Genomic DNA, 27,045 nt, shown 5'->3' with positions numbered 1-27,045 from the left:
ATATATATATATGGTGGAAAGAGTAACTGATATCAACTGTGACATCCAGTTAAATTCCAAATATAAATGTCAAAACATTTGCATAGTTCTCTGAGACTTGTCTATTGTACAGAAAAAAATAATTTACCATTAACACTAAGCATTTGGAATGCTTATAGGCATAAAGTTTATTTTCTGAAGCAATTTTAATATGACCATGAGATTAAGCAATTCTTTTAAGTTACATAAAAATAGATGTCAGCTCAAAACCAGGCCGACCTTCCTTTTTTTTTTTTGGTGCCGGGGATCGAACTTGGGTCCTTGTGCTTGCAAGGCATGCAGTGGAACCCCTGAGCTAGATCCCTGGCAAGCCTACCTTCCTTTTAAGATAGGCACTCTAGTTAATAAAATTTCACTATAATCTTTACCTGGCAAAGTATTGGTGATAAAGAATTAGAATAGTTGTTTAATATGAACAAATTATTGATCTTATACACTGAAGAAATAAAAATGATCTTTCAACTATATTAGCCGTTAAGAGTCTGCCTTTCTGAACTCCAGTAGTAGTTATTGTCTGCACTTTCGTGTACAAGCTGATGTGCTACCTTGAATTGAAGTTTTATTCCTCATTTACATTTTGAGCCTTCTTTCAAAGTCATTGTGCCTACTGTCATCATTAATATTTAACATGTTATGAAAGTTCTAGCCAGAAAAGGAAGGAAGCTTTTTGGCCAGGTTTGGCAGCATGTGCCTATGCCTGTAATCCCAGCACTCAGAAGGCCGATCTGGTTTCCATAGTGAGGTCCAGCCAGCCTGAACTACGTAGCAAGACCTTGTCTCAGAAAAAAAAAAAATCAAACAGTAAAAATAAAAAAGTAAGATCTTCAATTATTTGTGATAAATGTCATTATTAATATATATTAATATTATTAATCCAGAACCCTAAAGAGAACTGCAAATGTTCTGAACTAATGATGTTCTATATTTTATAAATATGCTATCTATATTATATAAGCACATACTTATATATATTACTATATGTATGATGAATATTGTAAAATCCAAAGCTGTCCTATCAAAGTAATAACCCAATAGAAAATATGAACTTGGACCTAAAAGGAAAAACTTTACAGACTAAATATGAAAAAGGATGTAAGAATCTTAAATTAGTGGGACGTATGTAGCTCAGTGGTAGAGTGCTTGCTTGGTGCAAGGCCCTAGCTAGGTTCAATCACCAACAGAAAAAGGAAGGTGAGGGGAGAGAGAGAGTATTAGAATTCTAAATGAATTCAGAAATAGATGAAAGCCATATTTTTTCTATTACTAGTATAATAATAGGTATCTCACAGAATTTTTAAAGTACCCTTAGGAAATAAATGCTAATATGTATTTCATTTTCCATTTTCCAAGTGTGGAGACCATGGCATAGAAAAATAAGTTGAGCTTAAAAGACAGAGTTGTAAAGCCAAGTGTTCTATAACTTCTGTCTGATATCAGAGTCCAGAATCTTACATTATCCTACAGTATTGTGACTAATAGGTATACTGTAGCATGAATCTATTAATAGGGCAAAAACATTTTCAGTGTTACTGAAAGACATTCAACAAAATATTTATTATTGTTAAAACTACTTCCAGTAAATAAAAAGCATTTTATGTAATAAAATAATATTTGAAATCAAATGCAAACTTTAAAACACCAAAGTGATTTCCATTAAATTCAGAAACTACATGAAAATGTTCAGTATTGATACATTTATTCAGAGTCATTCTTTCGGGCCAGGGATTTAGCTCAGCACTTCAGTGGCCTGCCTCGCAAGCGCAAGGACCTGAGTTCAATCCCTGGTACCACAAAAAAAAAAACAAAACAGAGTCATTCTTTCATTGTAAATGATTCAGGAAAGCTAGGAAAGAGCCGATTCTGAAGAACAAGTCTAGGAAATTGACGCTTTATATATTTATCTTGAAATCAGACAACTTTCTAAGTTTCCTGACAGTTCTAATAAACTGTGAATTGACCTTTGATTCTCTAAGTTAAATTCTTGTTATCTTTAAAAATGACACTAGTTTTGGAGAGGGTAAGAACTATGGCTATATGCTGTTTACATCTCTTTATTTTTTATTTTATTTTTATTTTTATTTGTTTTTTTTGTACTGGGGATTGAACTCAGTTCCTTACACTTGCGAGACAGGTAGCGGCACCACTGAGCTAAATCCTCAGCCCTAAAACAATTATTATATGAAGGTGACATACTTTTATATTTAGAAACCCAAGAGAATCAACTAAAAGATGTAAAATTAGCCTCCTAAAATTATTCTATAATTATACTCAAAGTACTATCAATACCCTACTAGGGATTAGAGGATAGATGATTTGTTAACCTTAAAATCTGAAAAAGAATAGCAAAGTTATCTAGACAAATAACAGGCTAACAATATGAAAGAAATTATTTAAAAAGAAAAGCAGTGAATATGCTTTTCCTATAAAATATGTAAGGTGCTAATTATTTTTTTTTAATGTTACTTAACAAAAACACTGAATTAGTAGAATACCACAAAAAACTCCAGAATGAGACCCTGGATTCAGTTTGCAGGGAGGGGTGTGGATATTTAGGGTTGTGGAGTGATCCGATATCAGCAGGAGAAGGGAGTACCAAGGATAGGCCGATCTTTCCTATTTATATTTCCACACAAGTAGTGCTCTAGTTCACCAGAATAGGAGGTTGAAAACCATGCAACATTGATAGTAATTAAGAGGACTGCAGCCTGTAAGATATTATCTCACTCACATGATAAAGAAAAAGTAGTGCACTGTGTGGAAAGAAGTCACGATGGAGCAAGAATGTTCCCACAATCTGAACACTTTCAAAACATCCAGGCCCTTTAACCTGTGATTCCATGTTCTTACAGACTTACCAATATTTTAAAAGAAAACTTAATGCCCAACTCTAGGGAGCTGATGTTAAAAATTGTCATACCTAGAGGACAGATTCCCATATAATCATTAAAAACCAATCACTGGGCACAGCGCCGCACACCTGTCATCCCGACGTGGAAAGCCGGAGCACAGCCTGAGCAATTTAGGGAGAAGCTGTCTCTAAAAAATAAAGATAAAAACTTGAATACTTGTAGGAAGATGGGAAAAGGCTCACAACGAAAAAGCAAACACAATATTCTTGGTGAGAGTTTTGTGTTAATAATACATAAAAGCAGGCATATATTAAAATTATCCATTAAGTCTGTTGTACTTGTTATTTCTCTGTGATGCAATTATGTTTAGGTTTTTAAAATAAATTTCTATGTATATATTCTGCAATGACTAGATATTTCCCAATTAAAATGTTAAATGCTTATAAGATAACTTCAGAAAATAATTACTGTGATGATTTTTCAGTTATTCCAGTGTCAGCCTGCCTTTAGCTAAGATAATTCCAATTGTAAATGGACAGATCCATTCAGTTTGCAGTGAAACACCTAGTCATTTTGTTCAGGTAAGAAGAAAGTTTTGGGGTATCATTGAAAAGAAATTGTATTTGTGGTACTGTCGTGTTTTCAAACATAAAATTCCATTCTCTCGTCATATTTGTTGAAAAGAACCCAAACCTGGAATCAAATGTAGAGCACTGGTAGAGAGCCCTGTGAGAGGAGTGATTCAATTCTGAGGTTGGAGTGCTTTTCCCGTGATGCCTGCCAGTGTTGGACTTCACTGAACCCACTTATGTTCTAGGAGCAGCTGAATTTATATCGCACTAAGTTGTACAGTAAGTTGTGCTAGGGAACATTGAGACAAATCAAGAATCCACTTTGTCAGAGTTTGAAGAGAACTAAAAAATTTTGTGGAGGACTGGGAATTTAGTTGAGCAACATAGCACCTGCCTGGCAAGTGTGAGGTCCTGAGTTCTATCCCCAGCATCCCAAAAAATCTTTTTTGTGGAGAAGCATTTTAGTAATTAATGAACTATCGCTATTAATTGTACTTCATTCTGCTCACTAGAAGCTACATAAACAGTGAGTTACTTACATTTTTCACTAACTACCTACAGCTCCATCTTTTTTTAGGAATCCTTTCAGTGAAACCAGTTGCTATGAAAAGGATAACTCTGAATCTACATCATTTTTTCAGAGTAATTTGTAAACTTGGAAAATGTATTATAAGTAAAAATGCACACTGTGCCTCAGTTGCAAACGGCTGCAGTAATGTGCACAAAGGAGAGACCCTCAGGCCCCAGTGTGAAGACGGCAGCTGTTGGTGCCACCTGCCTCAGACCGTGTGGTGTTCCTTCTGTGAGGGCTGTGCGCTCTCAAGGAGTGGGGGCACCGCGGCTAAGGTCCGTATTTCTTCCTTCCCCTCCAGTCACTAGCCTGTCCTTCCCGTACACACTTTCCTTCAGTGTCTTCTTCAGTCTCTGGGCTTGGATCCTTCCCCGTAAGAGCTGCCCACTCACATAGCAGAGGAAGTAGTGACTGGGGCTGGTCACGTGTCACCGACTTTTGAGCTTCTCATGTATATCAGGGTGAGAGAAAAGCATGTGACTTCTGGCACTGTAAGCTTTGCTTTACCTTTCTCTACATCTGCAGAACTCCCTGGTGTGAAGAGTAGGCTGTTCATTTTGACAGAAAAGTGGGAAATAAAACAATGTCATCGGGCTTAATTATTAAATCATTTTGTTACTACATTGTAATTAAAATCTGCATAATTGATAACAAAGAGTCTTGATCTAGTAAAAACATTATTACTATTAATGTTTCATAAAGGTTTTTAATGTGAATTGATACTGATTAAATTTATACATTAGACCATTCATTGACAAGGCTTCCAATCTAACACATTGTCAGGTGCTCTATTATTTCCATTGATCTTTTGTAAAGCCTTTGCCTTGATTAGAATGTTAAATTGAAATGCTGACTTACATGAAAATTACTCCCTGGAATTACTGCTGCTACTTCACTCACAAAGGTGTGTGATGGTCTTATGGGGTTCTGTAGAACACTGTGGGCAAACTGTAAAGGGCCAGAGACAGAGTAGCGCTTACCTGAAAGGCTAGAATCAGATTGTTTTGGGATTTTGAATTTTTTTGGATTTGGGGATATTTGTAGATACAAAATAAGATATCCTAGGGATAGACCCAAGTCAAAGCACAAAATTCATGTGTTTCATCTGCACTTACAGACATAGCCTGAAGTCACTTTATGTAATATTTTACCACACTGGCATTTTGACTTTGACCTGTTACATGAGGTCGGGTGTGGGATTTCCCACTGGCGGCATCCCCTTGATGATTGAACGGTTTCACATGCAGAGCATTTCAGATTTGGCTTTGGCAATTAGGGGTGATAGGCCTATAGTAAGTATTTCAGGCTTTGCACATATGATGAATTCTGTGTGAAAACTGTTCAGTTCTGCTATGATAGCATGAAAGTAGTCAGCAACAGTACATAAACATGAGTGCGGCTGTTTTGATAAAACTTTATACACAGAAATAGGCAGTGGCGGATTTAGCCTGCTGGCCATGCTTCACTGGCCCTGAGAGTAGAAGATATTAGGATGGTAGAAGAGACTGGGATGATAGTGTAGCCAGAAGAGGTAGGAAATGGGAAGATCAGAAAACAGTTGAAAGAGCTAATTTGTATTATTTTCAGATTGCTTTCAAATAACATAAGGAGACAGATTATTTCAGATTGCTTGCCAATAGCACAGGGAAAGAGCATGTGTAGTCAACCAACTTGGTTATATATAATTTTTATCTCAAAACTGAAAAACTTTCTGAAGGCTGCAGCAAGATACAATAAACAAGTTTAAAGTCCTTGTAGAGCGGGATACAACCAACTATATGGCCGACCATCTGTTTTTATAAGTTTTATTGGACAACAGCCCTACCTTTTGGTTTATGTTGTTTTTGGCTGCTTTTGCATTACAATAATGTTGTTCAAACTTATTAATATACTTCCAAGTGTAAAACTAATTACAGTTCTCCATTGTTTAAATTACTTTAACAAATAAATACCTATAGAAATATCTTAAATTTAGAGCTTTGTCCATAACTCAGACACCAAAACTCACCTTATACCAAATGGAATTTAAACTATAAAAATACACAAAATAATTTAAACACAAACATATAAAAAATGACCACACCTTACTATAATCTGGCTGATAGTTATTAATTCATTGTCCCAAGGTTCATATGGCCTCTCTGCTGCTATTCATGTTTTGGGGCATTCAACCTGCTTCTACACCGACCTGACAGGCACTTTTTAGCTACTGTAAACTTTCATTTGTGTCATGTGAGATACATGATTTGCTTTTCATTCCGAAGATTTTCTACCTTTTTTTATTTTCCTCCTTGCCTTTGTTGTCTTCTCATTGTCTCAAAAGATACACAGTTAAAATCACAGTACTTGGAGCCAACAAGAACAAACAAATGCTCTGAATCAGGATCAATACTGGGTCCCACATGTGTCTTCCATATGACCCAGAGTATGCCTGAGTTTTCTTTTAGATGTTCATAGAAATCAGAACACAGAACTTTGCCTCTGATTCTTGGGTCCCTGAAGGTACATCTGAAATCCTGAATAAACACCGCTCTAAAACTGTTATTTTATGGAAGAGCCAGAATGAATCACTGAAATTGAATACATAAAATTCTCTGATGAGAGAATTTAACCACAAGCTGATTGAAGATCAGGTTCTACCTAAGTCTCACTTGGGATTTCCAACACTCAGGACAGAGCACAGAGGCCAGGTTCACTTCCTGTCTGTGATGCTCATGGTGACTCCAGCCTTCTCTGTCATGCCTGTCACCATGTGGTGAACCCTGTGGACCCATTTTCAGAGTCCAGCCTACAAATGCCAGCAAAAAATACTCTTTTAAAAAAATTAAATTATCTTTTATGTATATGCAGTTTTCAAAATCCCTTTTAAGATCAAATTTATGATATAGTAATATTGCTTCCTTTTTCCTTAAGTGACAAGGTGTAAAGGGGGTTACAGTAACTTCTACTATCATGTGATGTAAAAATGTCTATGGTTTCTTTTGAAAACAAATTTTTATATTTTGCTCAATACTGTTGTAGTTTATTGCCTGTGTTCATATTTGAAGAAAATGCTAGATTTGTTAGAAGTTAGTGAAAATAAAATATCTTTTTTCTTTACATTCACAGATTGCATGGGGGTGTGGTTAAGAACCTTCATGCTAAAGTGCATATGTATAGTTTTTGTGCATAGGTTTATATAAAATATGTACATACTACATGTATATGTGTGTATATGTGTGTGTGTATCTCATATGTTAGGTCTTATAGAGTTATATACCTCAACTGTGTCAGATTCCAGCAAAAGTAACTTTTTAGTCTTGTAACTTTAGTGTTGAAATTATTTATTGAATAAAATTTAGTAATCCTTGATGTACAAAAGTCTCTATGAAGACTATTTAAGGTTCTTTTCTGAAACTTGAATACTTATACTACCATCTTTTATATAAGAACTTACACAAGCCAAGTGTGGTGGCACATGCCTATGATCCCAGAACTCTTGGGAGGCTGAGGCAGAAGGATCACAAGCTGTAGCCCAGCCTGGAGAATTTAGTGACTTAGCAACCTTTCTCAAAAAAAGAAATAAGAGCAAGGGATATAGGTCAGTGAGAAGGTCCTGGGTTTTATCCCCAGTACCACAAAAAAAAAAAGGTATTTCCTTCCTTAAACAGTTTTTTCTTATCCTTGTGTACCACATTGCTTGATTATAGAAATGACTTTGAAATGAATTACTTTACTTTTACAAACATTAATCTTATACTATTATCTTTGCTAGGATCTGTTGATGATGGAGCAAGTGAAAGACTTCGCTGCTAATGTGTACGAAGCTTTTAGTACCCCTCAGCAACTGGAGAAATGATTTTTTTTCCTTCATGAAAAACTACAGTGGGATTCATTTACTTTTTTGAGTTTTTTTTTTTTTGTACCGGGGATCGAACTCGGAACCTTGCACTTGTGAGGCAGGCAACAACACCACTGAGCTAAATCCCCGGCCTGGATTCATTTACTTAAAAAAAAAAACATGGAATAAGTCAACTACACCTCCAATGGCAATTTGTTACCAAAATACTGAATAAAAATATATTCTTAATTCAAGTCTTCATTTCATAATGAAATCGATTGATTTGGCATCTTAATGTATTTTTTAAAATGCATCAACAGAACACTTTTGTGGGCATATCTAAATATACACACAGTGCAAATATCAGAATTGTTTATAGTTTGCTACTCCATGGATATTTGATCCAAGCCAACCTAAAACTACTGTAGACACTTCTTTATGAAATGGATGTGTGCTGCATGAAATGCAGTGGACATTGACAGTAATACAGGGGAAAACCCTGTTTGGGAAATAGGGTCCACGATGTGTGAAGTTTAATCATGGAGTTCCCTGGACTCGTAATCAGGAGTAAATTGGACTTTTCTTGTGTCACCCTTCAAAGGAATAAATTACTTGTCTCAACTATACCTCAAAGGAGGACTTTTCTCATGGAAATTATTGAACTTTAACAACTGTGATCAGCTGTTTTACCTTGCTTTTTGTTTTTCACTTTGCTTTTGCTTTGTGGCATTTTCTGAGCTCTGTTCGCCAGCCTAGGAAGTTATGTAATGATTTACAGGTGGAGTTGGGTCGCTGCTGTTTTACTCACAGCCATTAATTACTGTGCTGGTTGGGGTGGACTTAAACCTGGTTGGCTTTGGAATTGGGAGAGCACGTTTATAGCCGTCCAGGTAGGTCTTGGAGCCACCGTCTTGCAATGAGTCTGGCCCCTCACTGTTCTGCTCTGCGATCCTCCCCTGCGCTGTGTCGGGGCTGCCAAGAACTCGGCAGCTTTGCCCGCTTCACCCACCACCGTGGTGACCGCCTTGGGTGCCGGCAGACGGTGGACTGAACCGTGAGCAAATTAACCTCTCTGCCTTTAAATTGTGGTGTTGGGTGTTGTGCCTAGCAATGAGAAAGCTAATACAGTTACATAATTGAATTCACTTGTATGTAAATAATTTTAATAACTTTATATTGATTTTGAGTACAATGAATATCTATTGCAATAAACTATTTTAATAAAATTTGCTTTTGTTGCGTGACTACTTTTAAGCCATTAATTTATTTGTTCCATAGAACATGTGGATATTTTAGAAGAGAGATCATACTGGTATTTAAGTTTCATTTTAACTAGTAATATAATTAGTACTTTTATTTATTTAGGAAAAGTAAACGGCATTACCTTTTGAAAAATGATTGTCTCTAGTAAACCAACAGTTCTGCACTTAAAAAGGTACTTAGAGCAGAAATAAATGAATCGTATCATTTGTATATTAGATATATATTCAGCAGATTTTCTTTCACATCATTTTTGGCCCTTCAACATAACATCTAAATAGTAGAAGATAGAAAATGAATTGTGAAGTCTCTGCCATGGCCTGGTTAGGCCCAGATATGACTACTGGAGTCATTATCTACAATGTTAAAAGGCAGGTGTAAGAATTAAAGACAGTAAATGCTCCTTTTCAAAATTTGACAGAATGGAATGATACTGTTTCTACTAGGGTAAAAGAAAAAATTTGCATTTTGGAAACCTAGTGAACAGGACATGCTTCTCTTCCAACAAATATTTACCCAGGATTTCATCCAGAAACATTTTGAAACAGGTATGGCCTCATAAGAAAATTTGATTATCTAAAAGTAATCACCTAAAACCATCTGCATTCTTCAGAGTTGAGGCCATGGAGGAGGTAGCTGGATAAAATCATGTGTATGTTAAAGTTACCCCTTATGTCTTGGGCATTAGACATTACTGCTTTGCCTTTTAATTGTCCTGGAGCCTTCCTGTCAGAGACAATTTAACGAGTGATTTCAATGATTTTAAGTTTTGTGTGTGTGTGTGCTTAAAATCTTAACCTAAAATGTAAATATTCTTTATTGGCTAGTGATTTCTCATAGGACTCAGGCTTCTTCTAACTTTTTCCAGGATGTGTCCACTAAACTGGGTCATTGGTGGCCTAGAGGTTAGCACAGCTGCCTGCCCCTGTGGGACTGCTGGAAGCTGATCTGTAATTGTCTTTCTTGTACAAATAACATGAATTTCCTTTCATGGGAGTGAACCAGAAATTCAGAATTCTTGTACATTTTTATTATATCTCCCCATCTTTTAGCACTATTTTGCTCACAATAGCTTAATTTTTTTAACCTTTAAATTGTTAAATTGGGTTAGCTTTCCATCACTGTGACAAAACACCTGAGAAAAGCAGCTTACGCAGGAAAGATTTACTTTGGTGCAGTTTCAGAGATTTCAATACATGGTCAGTGGCTTTGTTCTTTCTGGGCCAGTGGTAAGGCAGAAACATCAAGGCAGAGCACCTCAGGGCTGCCGGAAAACCAAGAGAAAAAGCCAGGAAGGAAGGAACAGGAGCAGTCCCCAAGGGCTCAGCCACTCCCTTCCCCTGAACCCCACCTCCTGCCTATCACCTTCCAGTTTTGCCATCGAATTATTAACCCATCAACGGATTAATCCATCAATGAAGTTAGATCACTGGAGCCTAGAACTTGAGACCAGCCCAGGCAACATAGTGAGAAGCTGTCTCAAAAAATTTCTTTTAAACTTTGATAGGTGCAAGAACTTCAACAATGAAGCCGGGCATGGTGTCGCATGCCTGGAATCCCAGCACTCCCAGCACTTGGAAGGCTGAGGCAGGAGGATCGCTGTGAGTTTGAGACCAGCCTGGGCTACATAGTGAGTTCCAGGTCAGTCTCAACTACATAGTGAGACCCTGTCTCAAAAAAACAAAACAAAACAAAACAAAACAAAAAAGGAACTTCAACAATGAGTAATTTTTTTTTAAAGTTTTCAAGCTTAGCATGATTTTAGTAAACAATATAATTGTGTTTAATTTCACTCTGATTTTTTTTTTAAACAACCAGATGTCTGTATTTGATTAATGTGACAAATGGAGGCTGTAGTGCTTAAAGATACTGTAGAGGCACAGCGAAGCTCAACAGCTAGGCCACACACCGAGAGATCTGACAGGAGATTTTATTAGGGAAGGCAGGGAGAGAGGAGAGAGAGGAACAAAGAGAGGAAGGTCCTTTTATTGGTTTGGGACTGAGCTATTGCTTATTTATGAGGACTGGGCTACCTTTAACCTATCACAGGCCAGGTTGCCCTTTATGGGTTCGGTCCTGCAGAAACAGGTCTAACTTCTGACCGCTGTGGCCTTGGGGGGAGGGAAACTAAAGATAAGAGCCTGAGGTCTGTAAGAGCCAAGAAGCGCCAGGAAAATGCAGCCTGTGATGGTGGCATTAGGTCCCTCACAGACACAATTGTATTATGCCTCTTTTGTTGAGGGGATTGAGTTTTTTAATTGGTTTTCCTTACTTATATCAACGTCAGTATTATTCATGTTTCATTCTAGAATTGAATAATTTCCTAATTTTCAACGACGTTTTCAACTTCAATTTCCTTGACAGCAAAAGCGAAGAGCAATTTATCAATTGAAGTTGAACCTCAAATCAGCCCATCTTCAAAAAAGCCGTATCTCCACCCCACCCCCTAAAAACCCCACAATTGTAAAAGTGGTGATCTGAGGTGATTTTATCCGAATCTATCTTTCTAAATTAAATATTACTTTTTAAATAAATTAATTGTATCCCATTTCCCCCCTCAGGCCCTCTCCCCTCCCTTTGTACAAAAGCTTTATTTCCATTCTTCTCCTATTTTCACTTTTTTCTTGTCGCTTCCTTTCCCCCTCCCTCCTCCCTTGTTCCCCTTCCCATGTGAACACTTTCTTCCCATTTCCCAACATCCATTACTTTTTGAGTATATCTATATATTTCAAAATATGCAGTGACCATATATTAGTTTTAGAAATAAGAGGAAAAAGACAAGGTATATTGGAAATCTATCTAATCCGAAATGTATTGTACACCAACCTAAATTGTAAACCAGGGCTGCCAAAACAAAACCACAGCCTCGATTAGGTAAACAACAGAAATTTATTTTTGCACAGTTCTGGAGACCAGCAGTTCCAGATCAGGGTGTCACCAGATTTGGATTCCTCTGATGCCTCTCTCCTTGGCCTGGCACATGGTCACCTTCCTGATATATCTTTTTACAGGACTTCTCTCTCCCTCTTTCCTTGTTAAGGATACCTGTTCTACTGGATTACAGCCTCACCCTTCTGACCCCATTTAGCCTTAATTGCATCTTTAAAGGCTGTTTCCAAATACAGCCTCATAGGGGTTAGGGCTTCAATATAAGGATCTAGGTGTGGGGGCAGAATTCGATTGATAGCACCCATAGTTCTTATCTAAGATAAACCAAAAACACCTCCACCTCTGACTCACACATGAAAAAAAAATCAGTTTGGAGAGACTTCAATGGCAAAGTACACTGGAAAATTAACATGGTAACATTAAATAGGAAAACTAAGGAAATAGGAAAGAATTTTCCTAAGTAATTTCTTGATCTTTATTGATCAGATTTACATTGGTGTTCTCTGTAGAGTACAATTATAGAAACCTGCCACTTACAGGTTCCGAGGTAACTGCAGCAAGGGGCCTCTCAGCTGCATATTAGATAGTGTTCCTTAGTTTGAGAGCCCAGCCCCACCTACTGGGCATCTGGTGAATGCTGAGCTGTGGCAATTGCACCATCAATCCAGTTGGCTTCAAAGAAGTCCAGGAAAGTGGCTGTCCATGTCCCAACAGTTTTACCTGAAATTAGAAATATAAATACAAATGTCTCTAAATGCATTGAGTCACCAACTTTGTATAGGAAGCATTTCTCAGAAAAGCACCATACACAGAAAATCCCTTTATGTTTATGATTCACAAGCTGTTTAAATTCTTGATCCAATCGAGTGGATACATTCATCTTGCTGCTCTACCACTTTTAAGAGGGAAATAAATGTGTGGATACTGGGGAAGAATTGTAAAGGTAGACAAGAGTGTTAGAATAGGGAAAATGCCAAAGAAAGGACCAGGGATAGAAAATGATTGAAACCATGGATATGTTTAGTGTATTGTTTAATTTCCATGTGTTTGTATAATTTCTGTGATTTCTTCAGCCATTGATTTCTAGTTACTTTGCACTGTGATCTGATAATATATTCTATATGACAACCAATCTGACCAACTAAAGCCTGCCCGCTTGTTTTACAGAATGTTTGGAGAAAAGCTCCCTGCTCTTAGCCACTGTTCCTCCCCACATTTTCCAGTAACCTCTACTAATCAACAATACATAAATTTTATCCATTATTGCTATGCTTTATACCCTCAGTTGTGACTATACCAAGTGAATTCAAATAAGTAGTTCTCTATGTATTTCAGAAATATTTTGAAGCATAAAACTTTGTTATCAAGTTGATCAATACAAAGCAATCCCCCCCCAAAAAAAGCTGGGTGTGGTGGTGCATGCCTGTAATTCCAGCACTCAGGAGGCTGAGACAGGAGGATCACTGTGAGTTTAAGACCAGCCTGGGCTACATAGTGAGTTCCAGGTCAGTCTCAACTACATAGTGAGAACCTGTCTCAAAAAAACAAAACAAAACAAAAAAGCAAAACCCATGAACTTTTACTGATATCCATGGGTGCAAAAGAGAACACAGATAAGATTAAAAGATAACCAGTGTCATATCCAGGCTTCGAAGCTGTAATTAAACATTAGATCAGAACTTCATCTTCTTTCTGCCTGATCAACCACACACATACATTAGAAATGAAATACGGAAAGGCGACACAAGAAAAGCCTCCAAGAGTACCATCAGGTTCTTAAAGAACAAGCTATAAAATACACCAAAGTGACCTCAATGCCAGACCTGGTAATTGTAACAGATTAAAATATGGGGTGTTGACATTATTTATTCTGGTATCTTCTGGGGCAGTGTGTTGGGGAGTTATAGTTGTACAAAAAAATCACCTTGGTTGCATGCAATGAACAAGAACAATGTACAGAAACTAAGAAGAATATCTATTTTACACTGCTATGTATGGAGGTAATGTATTTTTTAAGAAAAATTTTCTTTGATAAGTTTCAAAAAGTTTTGACCAAAAATTTGCCATTGACAAAAACCACCTTGAAGTTACTCTTCTGGATAAGAGGTACACATATAAGGCTCCCACTGACATTAAAGGGAATTACGTTCTCATTCAGTCCTTTTAGTCAGCAATTTGAAGAATAAAGATAAATCTCCCTCTTACCTCGGTTTCTCCTGGAATAGCATTAGGTTGCACCAGAACCAGCTGTCCTGAAATGGGCCATTTAAAGAAAATGGCATAGACTAATTTTTCCTTGGGTTTAGATGTGTACCTGGTTAAAAGAATAAGAACATAGAAACAAGTCATTATATCCCATCCTTATTTATGGGTCAAATTTGGGATTATTTTCAGCAATACTTCTATGTGGTAAATATTTATCAATTAATAAATAAAATAAAAGAGAAGGAAAAATAGCCCGCAGTAGTATAAAAAGCACTTCTCTTTTCCATTCCTGTGATACTAAAATGAAGGTCTTAGGAGAAAAGATTTTCTTCGGCTGGGATTTCTCTTCAGACTGCACTCACGGAGCTGACAGAGGAGGGCAGGAGTGAGCTGCCAGGCTAGGGCACAAGAGCTAGAGGGCTTTCTACCTGCAGGCTCCAAGTTTCTCCTGTTAACAGCCCTACTGCGCTCCTTGTCAAAGATACAGAACAAAACAAAACCAGAGTTCTTGTTCATGGGCTGAGACTAGAATGAGAAAAACAATCCCACAAATAACACAAAAGTATTTGTTTTCATTATGTGAAAGCAGGTATACTTTCATATACACTCTGAAGTAAAAGAAACTGAAAAATATAACAAAGGCTTCTGTTTAGATTGGATCATCAAAAAGATTCCTAAGCAAGAAAATGACACTTGATCTGAGGCTCACAGGATGAATCCAAACAAAGGGAAACAGTAAAGAGAGTATGCGCTGCAGAAATCCACTCATTTGTCCACTCAAGTTTTCGGCAGTATTTACGGAGACCCTAAAACACCAGGCACTCTCCAGGCTAGAGGTACAGCAATGAACAAAGTTCTCGTTCTGCAGAGCCTGGCACCTGTGAGAGAAGCTGGGATGAGGGAGCGAATGCACTCCGACGATCAAAACTGGGAGAGAGCTGGAGTCAGGAGAGACAGCTGCGCAGGGCAGGCTGGGGTGGAGCCACAGCCAGAGAGAGGAGTGCTCAGCGGAATCCTCAGGGAGGCCGCTGAGGAGGCAGCACAGAGACCGGAAAAACAGGCCAAGCGAGCGGGCATAGAAAGTCTCCCAGGCAGGGGATGACAGAGTACAAGGCCCCAGGGTGAGATTGTGCCCAGCCAGAGACACAACAGCAAGCTGGGTAGGTGAGGGGAGGAGGGCAGAGGTGGCCAGGTCAGAGGATCAGATTACACAAGACCTGCAAGGCTCTGTAAGACAGGCTTTTGCTCTTTTTTTTTTTTTTAATAATTTTTATTTTGTTTTATCCTCTCCCTCCTCCCCCCTCCTCCCCTCCCTATATACAAAAGGTTTGTTTCCACTTTTTTCTTCTGTTCTACCTTTCTTTTTCTTGTCCCTTCCTTTCTCCCACCCTCCACCCTTGTTCCCCTTCCCCATGTGATACTTTCTTCCCATTTCCCAACACCCTTTAACATTTCAGTCTTTATTTCCACTTCCGGTTTCCCACACCAATGCGGTATTTAAACACGTGTGTCCAAAGACACAGCTCTTTCACGAACCGGAAGCCACCACAGGAATCTGACAATGGGAGTGGCATTATTTAAAGTTTTAGTCTGATTGTTCTGTGGAGAATAAAGGGGCAAGGGTAAGAATAGAGATCAGTCAAGAAGCTACTGAAATAATCCAGCGTCGAGACAAGGGAGACCAAAAAGGATGGGAGAAGATGAGAACCGCTGCAAAGCGGGTATGAAGTGAGTCGGGGGAGGAGGGCAGAGCCGGCCCGGTCAGGGATCCGATGACACAGGCCCTAGTTCTCTCGCTGAGATAATGATGGTGGCATTGCCAGGCATGGTGCCATTGGCCCAGGGTCCCAGCACTGGACAACTGAGGCAGAGGACTCAAGTTCAGCCCAGTCGGGGCAACTTAGCGACTTAGTGAGATCCTGTCTGAAAGAAAGAGAATGGATGGATGGATGAGGGGCTGAGGATGTAGCTCAGCGCAAAGGGGCGCTGCATTAATCCCCAGCACCCCAAAAGGAGAAAGACAAAAGATGGTATCTGCTGATGCATTAGTATGGACGGAAGAGAGATGGGAGTTGAGAAGAAAAAGGAAGGGAAGTTAAGGCTCAATGGTTTCTGGCCTGACAACCACATAAAAGGATGAAGCTACTGGTAATTGAGATGACCGTGGGTTTACAGCAAAAACTTAAAATCAGGACTCAGTTTTGGACAGATGGGTTGAAGACGTTCACATGTTCAAGGGGAAATTGTGAGTAGGAAATTAAATATGGGAGGTTAAAAAGAGGCCTCACTGGAAGACATGTGGAAAGGTCATCTATACAACACTTAAAGCCTGGAAAGTGGACAAGATCACCCAGGAACTGAGATACACTCAGAAAATTAGAAGCCCAAGGACTAAGCCTCAGGCATTTCAACATTTATAGCTTGGGGAAATCAGGTGGAACCAGCAAAGGAGACTAAGAAGGAACAGCCAAGATGTGTGATGAAAACCAGGCGAGAGAGGGATCAACTGAGAATTAGCTGCCAATAAATTCAGAAAATAAGCTTAGCGCTGGATAGGCAAGGTAGAGGCTACTGCAGGCTTTCACAAGAGCAGTTCTGTGGAGTGTGGGAAGCCCAGCCAGAGGGGATTCGGGAGGAGGACTGCAGCAAGACGTTGGAGACACCAAGCAAGACCATTTACTCCAGATGGTTCACTAAAAGAAAAGGAAGGGATGAGAGGGCAGCTAGACACATCAGCAGAGCAGAAAGAGTACTTTTGTAAGTTGAAAGAAATAACATGTTTGTGTGGTGATAGGAAAGAATCTAATTCAGCAGAGAACAGAAAATGAGTGGAAAAGGAGATTTGCTGCAACAATGCCTGCATGGATGATTAGGGGTGACAGCCAGAAAACAAGGCTTGGCCTCAAAGCTGAAGCGAGATAATTTGGCACCGTGTTCGACTGCTCCAGCCACCTCAGCAACATGGACTCACCAGCACTCGTCCTTTTGTGACAAGGCTGCTTTAATCCACACAGTGCCCTTATGTGGTAGCATATGTCAGAGTTCCCTCTTCTCCACACTGAATGTGTACACACCTGTGTATACACACACACATCACCGTTTGCTTATTCATTCAGCTGTTAATGGACTCTTGCGCTGCTTCCTCATTTCAACTATGGTGGACATAGTTCTGCTATGAGCATAGTGGAATTACTGGATCATACGGAAATTCCAGTTTTAATTGTTGGGGGAACTGCCATACTATTTTCCACAGCAACTTTACCATTCTGCATTCCCACCAACAGTACACGAGGTACAAGCTATCCAGACCCTCACTAACACTACTTTCTTTTCTTTTTTCCTTTTTTTTTGCGGGGCAGACAAGGTCTCACTATGTAGTTGAGGCTGACCTGGAACTCACTATGTAGCCCAGGCTGGTCTCATCTTTCTTTTCTTTTTTCCTTTTTTTTTGGGGGGGGGGACAAGGTCTCACTATGTAGTTGAGGCTGACCTGCAACTCACTATGTAGCCCAGGCTGGTCTCAAACTCACAGCAATCCTCCTGCCTCAGCCTCCTGAGTGCTGGGATTACAGGCGTGCACCACCACACCTGGCTTCTTTTCTTTTTTAACAGTGGCTATCCCAATAGATGTGAAGTGGTATCTTGTAGTTTTTTGTTTGCTTGTCGTTATTTAGTGAGGTTTTACATTTATTAAACATAGGAAAAGAAGTGCACTCTGCAGAGTGAGTGCAGGTCACTGAGAAAGAGAAAATACAGAGCCCAATTGTTTATCTTGTTAGACAGGCTCTTGCTGTGTACCCCAGGCTGGCCTCAAACTTGCTATCCTGCCTCAACCTCCTGAGTGTTGGGATTATAGGTGAGCGCCAAGCTCTTGCTGTGTACCCCAGGCTGACCTCAAACTTGCTATCCTGCCTCAACCTCCTGAGTGTTGGGATTATAGGTGAGCGCCACCAAACCCAGCTCACTATAGATTTTATTTGCATTTTCCTATCGATGAGCGATGTTCAGTATCTTTCCTCTTACAAGCTGTCCATGTAACACCAGCGCAATTGTTGTCTAGCTAGGGGGACAGACCCCACCACCCTTCTGGAATATTCTCTATTTCAGCTGACTTTAAACCCCTATTTTCTCTGCCCTTGGTCACATCTTGTTTCCTAATATGATGGAATAGGACTTCTGCAAAAGTTAGAATTCACTGAATGGACTAAACAATAGCCTATGTTACATTAAACCACTCGGCAGTTTTTCACTTACTGAATAGCTTACGGTTTCATAAAGCTGACTGTGTTTGGCTAAAATGTGTCCACCACTAGGATATATCTAGAGACAATGCAAGCAGAATCGGATAAATGTGAACTATTAGAAAACACAATCATTTCCCCTTTCCTTTTCTCGAGTCGGAAAGTGTGTTGGACAGGTAATTCACTCAAGCGTTTTTGTTTTTTGTTTTTTCTTTTTTCTTTTTCAATCTGGTTCTCTCCATCTCTTGGAAATCTTAAATACCTTCCTCTATCAGTTAGTGCTCGATGACCAGAAAGACTTACCACACATCTGGGGTGAAAGTGTCATTCTGGAATCGCCAAGGGTGGGTTTCATAAATGGCTTCCCCACTGACTTTTAACCAGCTCCCCATCTGTCTTAACCGCTCCTCAAAAATTGCAGAAATGGTGCCATCCACTGTGGGCCCGATGTTCATCAAAAGATTTCCTCCGTATGCGACCGTTTCCACAAGTTGCTAACAATGTAAGAAAGGGTACAGTTCTTAAATAAAGGCCATCCCATTTTCTATGCACTGATACCACACGCCCTGTGCATGCGGGCCACTGGGCCAGCCAAACTATAAGACAACATTCCCCATGCTACCATGCTAAGAATACGACAGGAACAGCTTCCAGACACCTTACTGTACCTTCACCAGTTCTTCAATCGTGAGGTAATCCGTGATTCCCGCATCCCTCCTGTAGCCCCAGGAAAACTTGTCTATTGTCATGCAGTTTTCCCATTTGTGGGACAGGAGATGACCCGGATGATAGCGATCTGTGCATGTGTAGTAGCCGCCATGCTTACAGATGCAGCCGTCCCCCCAGCGATCATTGGTGACCACTGTGTCCCGAACTGGACTGAAATGAAAAGTATAATTCTCATTAAAGTTTCTTTTTTAACGCAGAAAGAAATGCCACTGAAAAAAGGTCCATCCGAACCCACTCCTGAAACAGGACCATAGCATCATACACGAAATGGGAAACCCACAGTTCTGAGGTCCAGCAGACCTGGGCTGATCCGAGGCCCAGCTCTCTCACTGCAGCTCCCAGACCTACGGCAGCTCTCCTAACCTGTCTAATAATGAATGTCCTCGTCATTACTGCCGTAAATGGAATTAGTGGAAAAGAGCACAGTGCTGCCAGCACGGATGCACTCACAGGAGTTTTGTCCACAACAGTCTCTTCTCCAAGAACTGTACAATCTCTTAAATATATTCTAGTCTTTCTCATTTTCATGTAATTGTGCCTAATATTAAAAAAATCTCAGAAAAATTGAGCATTGACACCATGTGAAATAGCCCCACAGCATTTTTTGCCATGACTAATTTTTTATCATGATAATTCAAGTAGAAGGAACAGAAATCCACTTCCAGGGGACAGTGGTGTATCTTGTTGTATTTTGTTTTGCTTTGCTTTGTTTTGTTTGTTGTACTGAGGATTGAACCCAGGGCCTTTGCACTGAGTTACATCCCTATCCCTTTTTATTTTAAAGCAGGTCTAAATTCTCCAGGCTGAGTTCAGATTTACAGTCCTCCTGCCCCCACCTCCCAGAGTGCTAGGACAAAAGGTATGTACCCCCACACCCAGGTCAGGGGGTGATTTTGGTAACAAACTAAAGTAGCTCTGAGTCTTTGCCCTTGGCAGGAATGCCTCAAGATCTCTGGATACTGTAAACAGTATCCAGAGTTCTCCACAAGCTGGGGATGGGGCTCAGTGGTACAGTGCTTACCAGGCATCCATGAGACCCTGGGTTCAATCCCCAGTACTCTCCACCCCCCTAAAAAGCTGAGTGTGATGCCACACCTGTAATCCCAGCTACTCAGAAGGCTGAAGCTGATCCTGTCTCAAAAATAAAAAGGGCTGGAATCTAGCTCAGTGAAAGAGTACCTGAGTTTGATCTTCAGCAGTGCCGGGGTGGGGTGGGGGGAGGCCCAGAAGAAAAAAAGAAAAACGAGTTCTCCAGAACATTTGTATCTGTGCCTTTGGTGGACCCAGAAAACGGCCTGACTTCATAGCACAATACCAAGTGCTTTCTACTTGTGAAGGTAAATATGGGCTGGGTCAGTCGAGCCTAATGGAGAAATACAAGGCAGTGCTCCCTGGTCTCACACCCTTGACCATGCCAAGAAGCAACAGGAAAGACGAGGAAGTGACGAGGATGTTGAGGCCAAAGGAGAAGAGGACACAGACAAAGTGCAATTATGGGAAAGTAAGACGATAGAAAGGAGGACTGAGAGCCGGGCCTGGTGGCGCACTTGGCTGAGGCAGGAGGATCACAGTGCATTCAAGGCCAGCCTGGGCTACATAGCGAGATACTGCCTCAAAATCACAACAGCACCAACAACAATTACAACAGGAGTGAGAAGAAATGCAAAGCATATCAGAAGCATGGATGCGCAGGCTAGAATAGAAGATGGGAAGAGGGACCCACAACATGATTACTGGGACTTTTAAGTTCTTGGTCTTGGGATTTTGTTTTTTTTAGTCTGATTTCAAAATCAGACTGGTTTGTAGTTGCCTCCCAATGTACTTACTCTTGATTGAGTAAATACTGATACAGCTAATAACATTATTCACAATGATTTCTGCCAGAGGGGATAAAGATACTGCTTTCCATAGAGTAGCTGTATACTTTATATACATGTTTATATAATATAAATATTTATAATCTCATGAATGAGCCTGGGAATTCAAATGTCATGAATATTTTAGGAGCACTTGAGGGGACTCCAGCATCTGAGAGCACACACACCTTTCATTATACAGCCAGGCTAAGAAGCCCGTGCTATTCCAGTAGGTATCCGGCGCCCCTCCATCCCCGTCGGACCACAGTACCTCGGGCCGGTATTTGTTCACTAACTCGTAGAGTTCTGGCAACATCTTAGCAGTTGGAAATGTTTGCTTCTGGAAGGAACTGGATTCATCCTCAAGAAATAGTGGATGAAACCATTCAAACTGGGAATAGTACAGTCCAAACTGCAGGTTGGTTCTGCTCCTAAGGGCCACCTCGAGTTCCCTGACAATGTCCCTCTTTGGCCCCTCGTCCACAGCATTCCAGTTCCAGGAGTACTTCGAGCCCCACAAGGTAAAGCCTGAAGGTGACAGGAGAACTCTTGTCAGCATCAGCAATCTTACTTCAATAAACTTCTACCAGCAAAAAATGTCAAAGCCAATCAGATCTGATCTATACATGACTACTTCTACAAATGACTGTTTTATGGCAATTTTTTTCATAGCATATATTCTGCTTTTAAAAGAGAAACAAATGAGAATTTAAACAGAATGAGATGGGGGGTTATAGGCAAATTTCATGTGCATAGTCTGCTCTATCTCTAATATGTTTTCTCTTAGACTTTGAGATCCCTGAGGGGTGAGTGTCATGTCCTTAGCATCCCCATTATATCCCAGCCAACTGCTAGCACAGGGTCTCACCCCAATATGCAACCAGCACATCACTGGTCAGGTAGGAACTTTCTACACATCTACTGAGCCAAACAGTGACCATGACTATTTATAAAGAAGACCCGAAGACACCCCTGCAACTTCTTATCCATCTTCTCAACCAAAGATTAGAGCATATTGCCTTGTTTTAGCATTATCTATTTTTATTTGGTGCGGGCAGAACACTAGTGGTCGTGTGTAGTAAATCTCTTGTAGCTTGATAATTCATTTAACCAGAAGGGAAAACATGCTTCTCCCAAGTAGTTCTGTACTTCAAAATACTCCCACCATTTATTATCTCATCCTATGCTAAAGTCACAAGTTTGGATGCTATTCTTTACCCCAAAGTGAAGAATCTACCAACTAAGTAAAAAAAAAAAAAATGCATACCATTATATGTGTGCTTTTAAATGATTCACATTTTAACAGAAAATTTCATCTAGATTGGTAATTGTTCTATATGAAAGTATTAGAAGAGATATATAAACAGAACTATTTAAGAAATAGTATAAAAGCCTCAAAATTTCAGCTAATTTCTGTTACTATCTACTAAAGTGCAAAAGAACCTTTGCACATAGTAATAAGATGCTTTGTACATGACTTTACTCTTATAATAAAGTAGGACAAGTCTAAGATAGACTCATTCTTTAGATTCATTATAAGGAGATTTTTGAATAGCTTGCACTCACTCCAAAGCTCTCTGTGGCATTTGGAGCAGGGTCAGAACTTAAGGTCTTATTTACAGTGCTCAGTTTGGCCTGCCCTACTATCAGGCAGGAAGCCGTGGTGTCAAGCAGTGGCCTTAGCTCAGGGGTGTGCAGCTCAGTGTCACTACTGCAAGTCACCCAGAGATCTTCCCCACGATCCAGCAATGCACATCCTACAAGCATCTGATAAAGTGCACCCTTGAAAACATACAGAGTGGGGACTAGAGCATCCTTACAATTTCATTGTGGTTCTTTTTTTTTTTCAAGAACTTGTTACACACAGTATGATTAAAAAGTGTTTAAATTTAAAAAAGGTAAAGAATTTATTATAGTAAAAGACACATTGCCATTAATCCTCCTCAGAGTACTCTTCAGACAGGTAGCACCCACACTCGGATTGGGGCAGCCTTCATCCCAAACTCACACATTCCGGGTCCAGCCAGCTATGCCCACATAGGGTTTGGAGGAGCATCGAGACACAAGCCATAACAGCCATGTAGGAGACGCGCACACACAAAATGGTGCACAACTATAGAAGCACAATTCACAGTGCCCTTGCACAATACATCAACATAAAGCAAAGAGCCAGGTATAGTAGTACACATCTGTGATCTCAGAACTTGGAGGCTGAAGCAGGAGGATCCCAAGAGTTCAAGGCCAGCATGGCCAGCCTGGGCTGCATAGCTAGACCCTTCTAAAATACAAAACAAAAAGATAAAGCAAAGAAGCTGAGAAGCTGGGTATGGTGGCACACTTCTGTAATCCCAGCACTCTCAGAGGCTGAGGCAGGAGGATTTTAAATTCCAGCAATTTAGTGACATAGGGAGAACTTGTCTCAAAAAGTAAAAGGGGTATAGCTAAATGGATACACATTGAGGTTGTACTCGTAAGTGAAATTAATAGGATACACATGTGTAAATACCGAATAGTTTCTCTGGGATGAAAAACTAAATATGTAAATAAGGTTCAAATGGTATAACTGGGAGTGTGAAATAGGAAGAAAATGACTAAAGGGGAAGAGGGATGAGGAGGGGAAAGGAAATAAGGAAAAAGAAAAAAATGTGAAAAAATGGAAACAGTCTTTGTAAATAGGGAAGGGTGAAGGGGGTGAAGGGAGGGCAGGGGTATGGGGGGAAAGTAAGAACCAAGATGTATCATGTAAAGGTACAAGATCCCAGTGATAAATGCAACTGTATTGTTTGTTTTAAATGTACCAATAAACGTAATGGGGAAAAATATGAAAATAAAAAGGGCCGGAGACATAGCCAGTATGAAGGCCCTGGGTTCAATACTGAGTACTGCAGAGAGGGGTAGGGGGAAGGAGAGGTGCCTTTCCAATAGTAAATTTTATACTGCAACACCCATCCCATTTCAAATAGCTTTAAGCAAGTCCTGGAAATATTATTAAATGTGCATATCGCTAACTTGACCACCTTTCCTCTTGTTTTGTGGCGTGTACAATCTGTCCATATCCCTAATGCCCCCCAATGTAGGCCGCACTTGAGGCCTTAAGTTGTAAACACATATCAGTCTCCACTTCCCGTTACTGCTAACAGAGAACTGACTTCGGTGCCCTGGTTTCTTCTTTGCATCTCCTGACCATTGTCATATCTGTCAGTGTGTTCTGTGCTTACCTTCATGATGTTTGGAAGTCAAGACGATATAACCGGCACCCGAGGCCTGAAAAATATCTGCCCACTGGCTGGCGTTAAAAAATTTTGCTGTAAAGAGTGGTCCAAAATCTTCATATTTAAAACCCGGAGGGTAATTATCTTTCATGAAGTTCACATATTTTGGTATCTTTTGGTTCTGCCAATACCACCTGTAGGAGGAGAGGACACAGCACACGAATGGCATGGGCACAAACCATTGAAATCATCTCCCCAATACCTCCCTCTCCATGAATGCTACCCGCATTCTCTGTCACTTCCCTGTCACTTTGACTTTGCCCTAAGGAAATCTTACATAAACCAAAATACCCCTCTTAATTTCCAGCTGTTCCTTGTGAAATCTTCTCTGCCATAAACTAAAACATTCTCGATAACCCATGCTCTTAATTCTTCACTCTTAAGTCACAGCATATAGTATGTGTCTTTACAGATCAGGTCACTCGGTAATGTAAGTGACTGAAGCTTCAAAAATAGAAGAGGCTATGCCTAAAACATAATTTACATCTACTATAGTCACTAGCAGAAAACACACTTTGGGAGGAGGGTAAAACTAGAAAGGGAAACAACAGCAAAATTAAGACGATTCTGTTATTTTAATAAATTCAGCCTTCAAGGATTACTTGATCCAGCACTCTGGGAGGCTGAAGCAGGAGGACTGCAAGTAGTGCGATGTGATCTCAATATTTACAAAAAGAAAAAGAGGAGGGGGCCCCGAGGCTCAGTGTGAATGTCTGGGGTTCAACCCCAGTACCACACACACTCACACACACACACACACACACACACACACACACTGGTTACTTCCATTTGCTCTGAGCACAATATTGAACTTAAACTGCTTCTGCAAGGCTTCACAAGCAAAGAACATCAAAAACATATCACGGGCCCAGGATTTAGTTCTGTGGTTCTGCCTCCTGCTTCACAAGCACAAGGTCCTGAGTTCAAGCCCCTGGTACCAAAAACAAAACAAACACATATCTCAGATAACCCAGCAGCGCCCACCCTCTGCCCCGGTCTCCACTCTGCCTCTCTCCTCTCCTCTCCTCCCCTACGTAGTTCCACAGGATAAGCAAACCCACAGTCAGCACGGCTCCCCCCGGATGACCGGGAGGCTTTTCTGGCTGCTAAGACCACCAAGGGCCGCGATCCACAGCCACCACTGTGCCGTGCCGGTCCTCAGTCACCTGTGTCTCACATCTTCGACACAGATGCAAGGCCCATACTGGCCCAGAGCCCTTGGCCCCTTCCTAAAGACAGCAGAAGCCGCCTGCCCACCTTTGGGCGAGGCTGATGGCTGGAGTTACAGTACCTGGCCACCATCATGTGACCGGAAGGGTCCAGTACACAGGAAGAGCCTGCATCTTTGACCAACTACTTTTATTTCTTTCTTTTTTTTTTTTATTTTTAAAATTTATTTTATTTTATTTTTTATTTTTTTGGTGTTTTGAGACTATGTAGTTGAGACTGACCTGGAACTCACTGTGTAGCCCAGGCTGGTCTTGAACTCACAGCGATCCTTCTACCTCAGCCTCCCGAGTGCTGGGATTACAGGTGTGCACCACCACGCCCTGCGGACCAACTACTTTTAAACTTTCCTTTGATGCTGGAGGTTGAACCCAGGGCCCTGGCCTCACTTTTACCTTTTGAAATTAAACTACAGTGATAGATAATACGAAACGTGGAGATAGATCCCTTGTAGATGGAAAGATGCACTACAGCTGAGGGAGATGGAGGAGGCAGAGGGCAGAGGAAGTAAAAAAAATTTTTTTAATTTGAAAATACTGACCTACAAAAGAGAAACTGACAGAAAGCCGAGCACGCGCGCGCGCACGCGCACACACACACACACACACACACACACACGACAAAAGCTAAAGTGCGTTATGCACACCCTTTTCAACCCCCTTAAAGCCCCCCTTTAATCTAGGGATGGTGGCTTGTAAGCTCGACACTGGGTGTACTGAAGCAGGGGATCACTGAGCCAGCCTGAACTCCATAAATGCTGTCTTCATAAAGGAGCAACAAAAGTCCTAAAAATTAAAGACCTTTTTTAAAAAATCCCAGGAGGCAGTCGCGCTAACACTGACATAAATGGCCAACGTGTAAACACTCAGCGATGGGGCCCCACATGTAGCCCTAGCTACTCAGGGGGTCCCTGGGTCCCCGAGTGAGAGGCCCAGGAGTTTGAGCCTGGGCACCATAAGGACACCGTTTCAAAAAAAGACAGAACAAAGCCCCACCAACGTGTGTGCAAATGCACAGCCGTTCCACACACCCGGATGTGCTCTCGCCAGTCTGCACGGCGGCACGGCTGCAGCCAGGGACAGAGCGACGAGGCCACACGGACTGGCCCTGTGGGGCTTCGGCTGCACGAGGGCCCGAGATCCGGGCGCCAATCGGGTCCCGAAGCGCTCCCAGGCTCCCCAAAGTACAACCAGCCCGCCCTCCAGCGCTCCCCCGCCGGCGCCGGACACGCGTCACTTTAATTTCCTGGTTTTTAATTGTATTCACTGTCTTTTCTGCAGGACAAATATTATGTATGATACATAACAACCCTAGGCTTCAGCATACAAGCTAAGGGTATAGCAGGAACCATTCTCTCTTTTATCCAAATCCATTTTTCTTTTTATGACTGCAGACAAAGACTTCATCTCCCAGGATCTCTTAGGTAGCTTTGCATGACAGAGCTCTCACCAATGGTGTTGGAAATGAATACTACTGCAAGGTCTTCTAAGAACCTGTATTCTTTGAATCCTTTTT

General features: G+C 40.7%; 2 protein-coding genes across 2 annotated transcripts in view; one reads left to right on the top strand and one right to left on the bottom strand.

The window, feature by feature from the left end:
- Pex3 (peroxisomal biogenesis factor 3) overlaps window positions 1–7,927 on the top strand; it is a 41,999-nt gene extending 34,072 nt beyond the window's left edge. Inside the window, exons 11-12 of the mRNA XM_010626608.3 lie at window positions 3,373–3,469; window positions 7,786–7,927. Coding sequence (XP_010624910.1) covers window positions 3,373–3,469; window positions 7,786–7,869 — 181 coding nt within the window. The 3' untranslated portion in view covers window positions 7,870–7,927. The remainder of the gene's footprint in view (window positions 1–3,372; window positions 3,470–7,785) is intronic.
- A 4,082-nt stretch (window positions 7,928–12,009) lies between these two features.
- Fuca2 (alpha-L-fucosidase 2) lies at window positions 12,010–24,477 on the bottom strand. Its single transcript, XM_033763251.1, has 6 exons — window positions 24,250–24,477; window positions 21,220–21,559; window positions 19,115–19,325; window positions 18,750–18,940; window positions 14,206–14,314; window positions 12,010–12,720 (listed from the first exon to the last, which is right to left on the bottom strand). The coding sequence occupies exons 1-6, from the start codon at window positions 24,470–24,472 to the stop codon at window positions 12,580–12,582; spliced, it is 1,215 nt and encodes a 404-aa protein (XP_033619142.1). The 5' UTR covers window positions 24,473–24,477; the 3' UTR covers window positions 12,010–12,579.
- Between the last annotated feature and the right edge of the window lie 2,568 nt (window positions 24,478–27,045).

The sequence above is a fragment of the Fukomys damarensis genome, unplaced genomic scaffold (genome assembly GCF_012274545.1).
Source record: "Fukomys damarensis isolate Sample0158 unplaced genomic scaffold, DMR_v1.0_HiC HiC_scaffold_14, whole genome shotgun sequence".
Lineage (NCBI taxonomy): Eukaryota > Metazoa > Chordata > Mammalia > Rodentia > Bathyergidae > Fukomys > Fukomys damarensis.
Note: the sequence above shows the minus strand (reverse complement) of the source record. Positions and strands in the feature narration are given on the sequence as shown.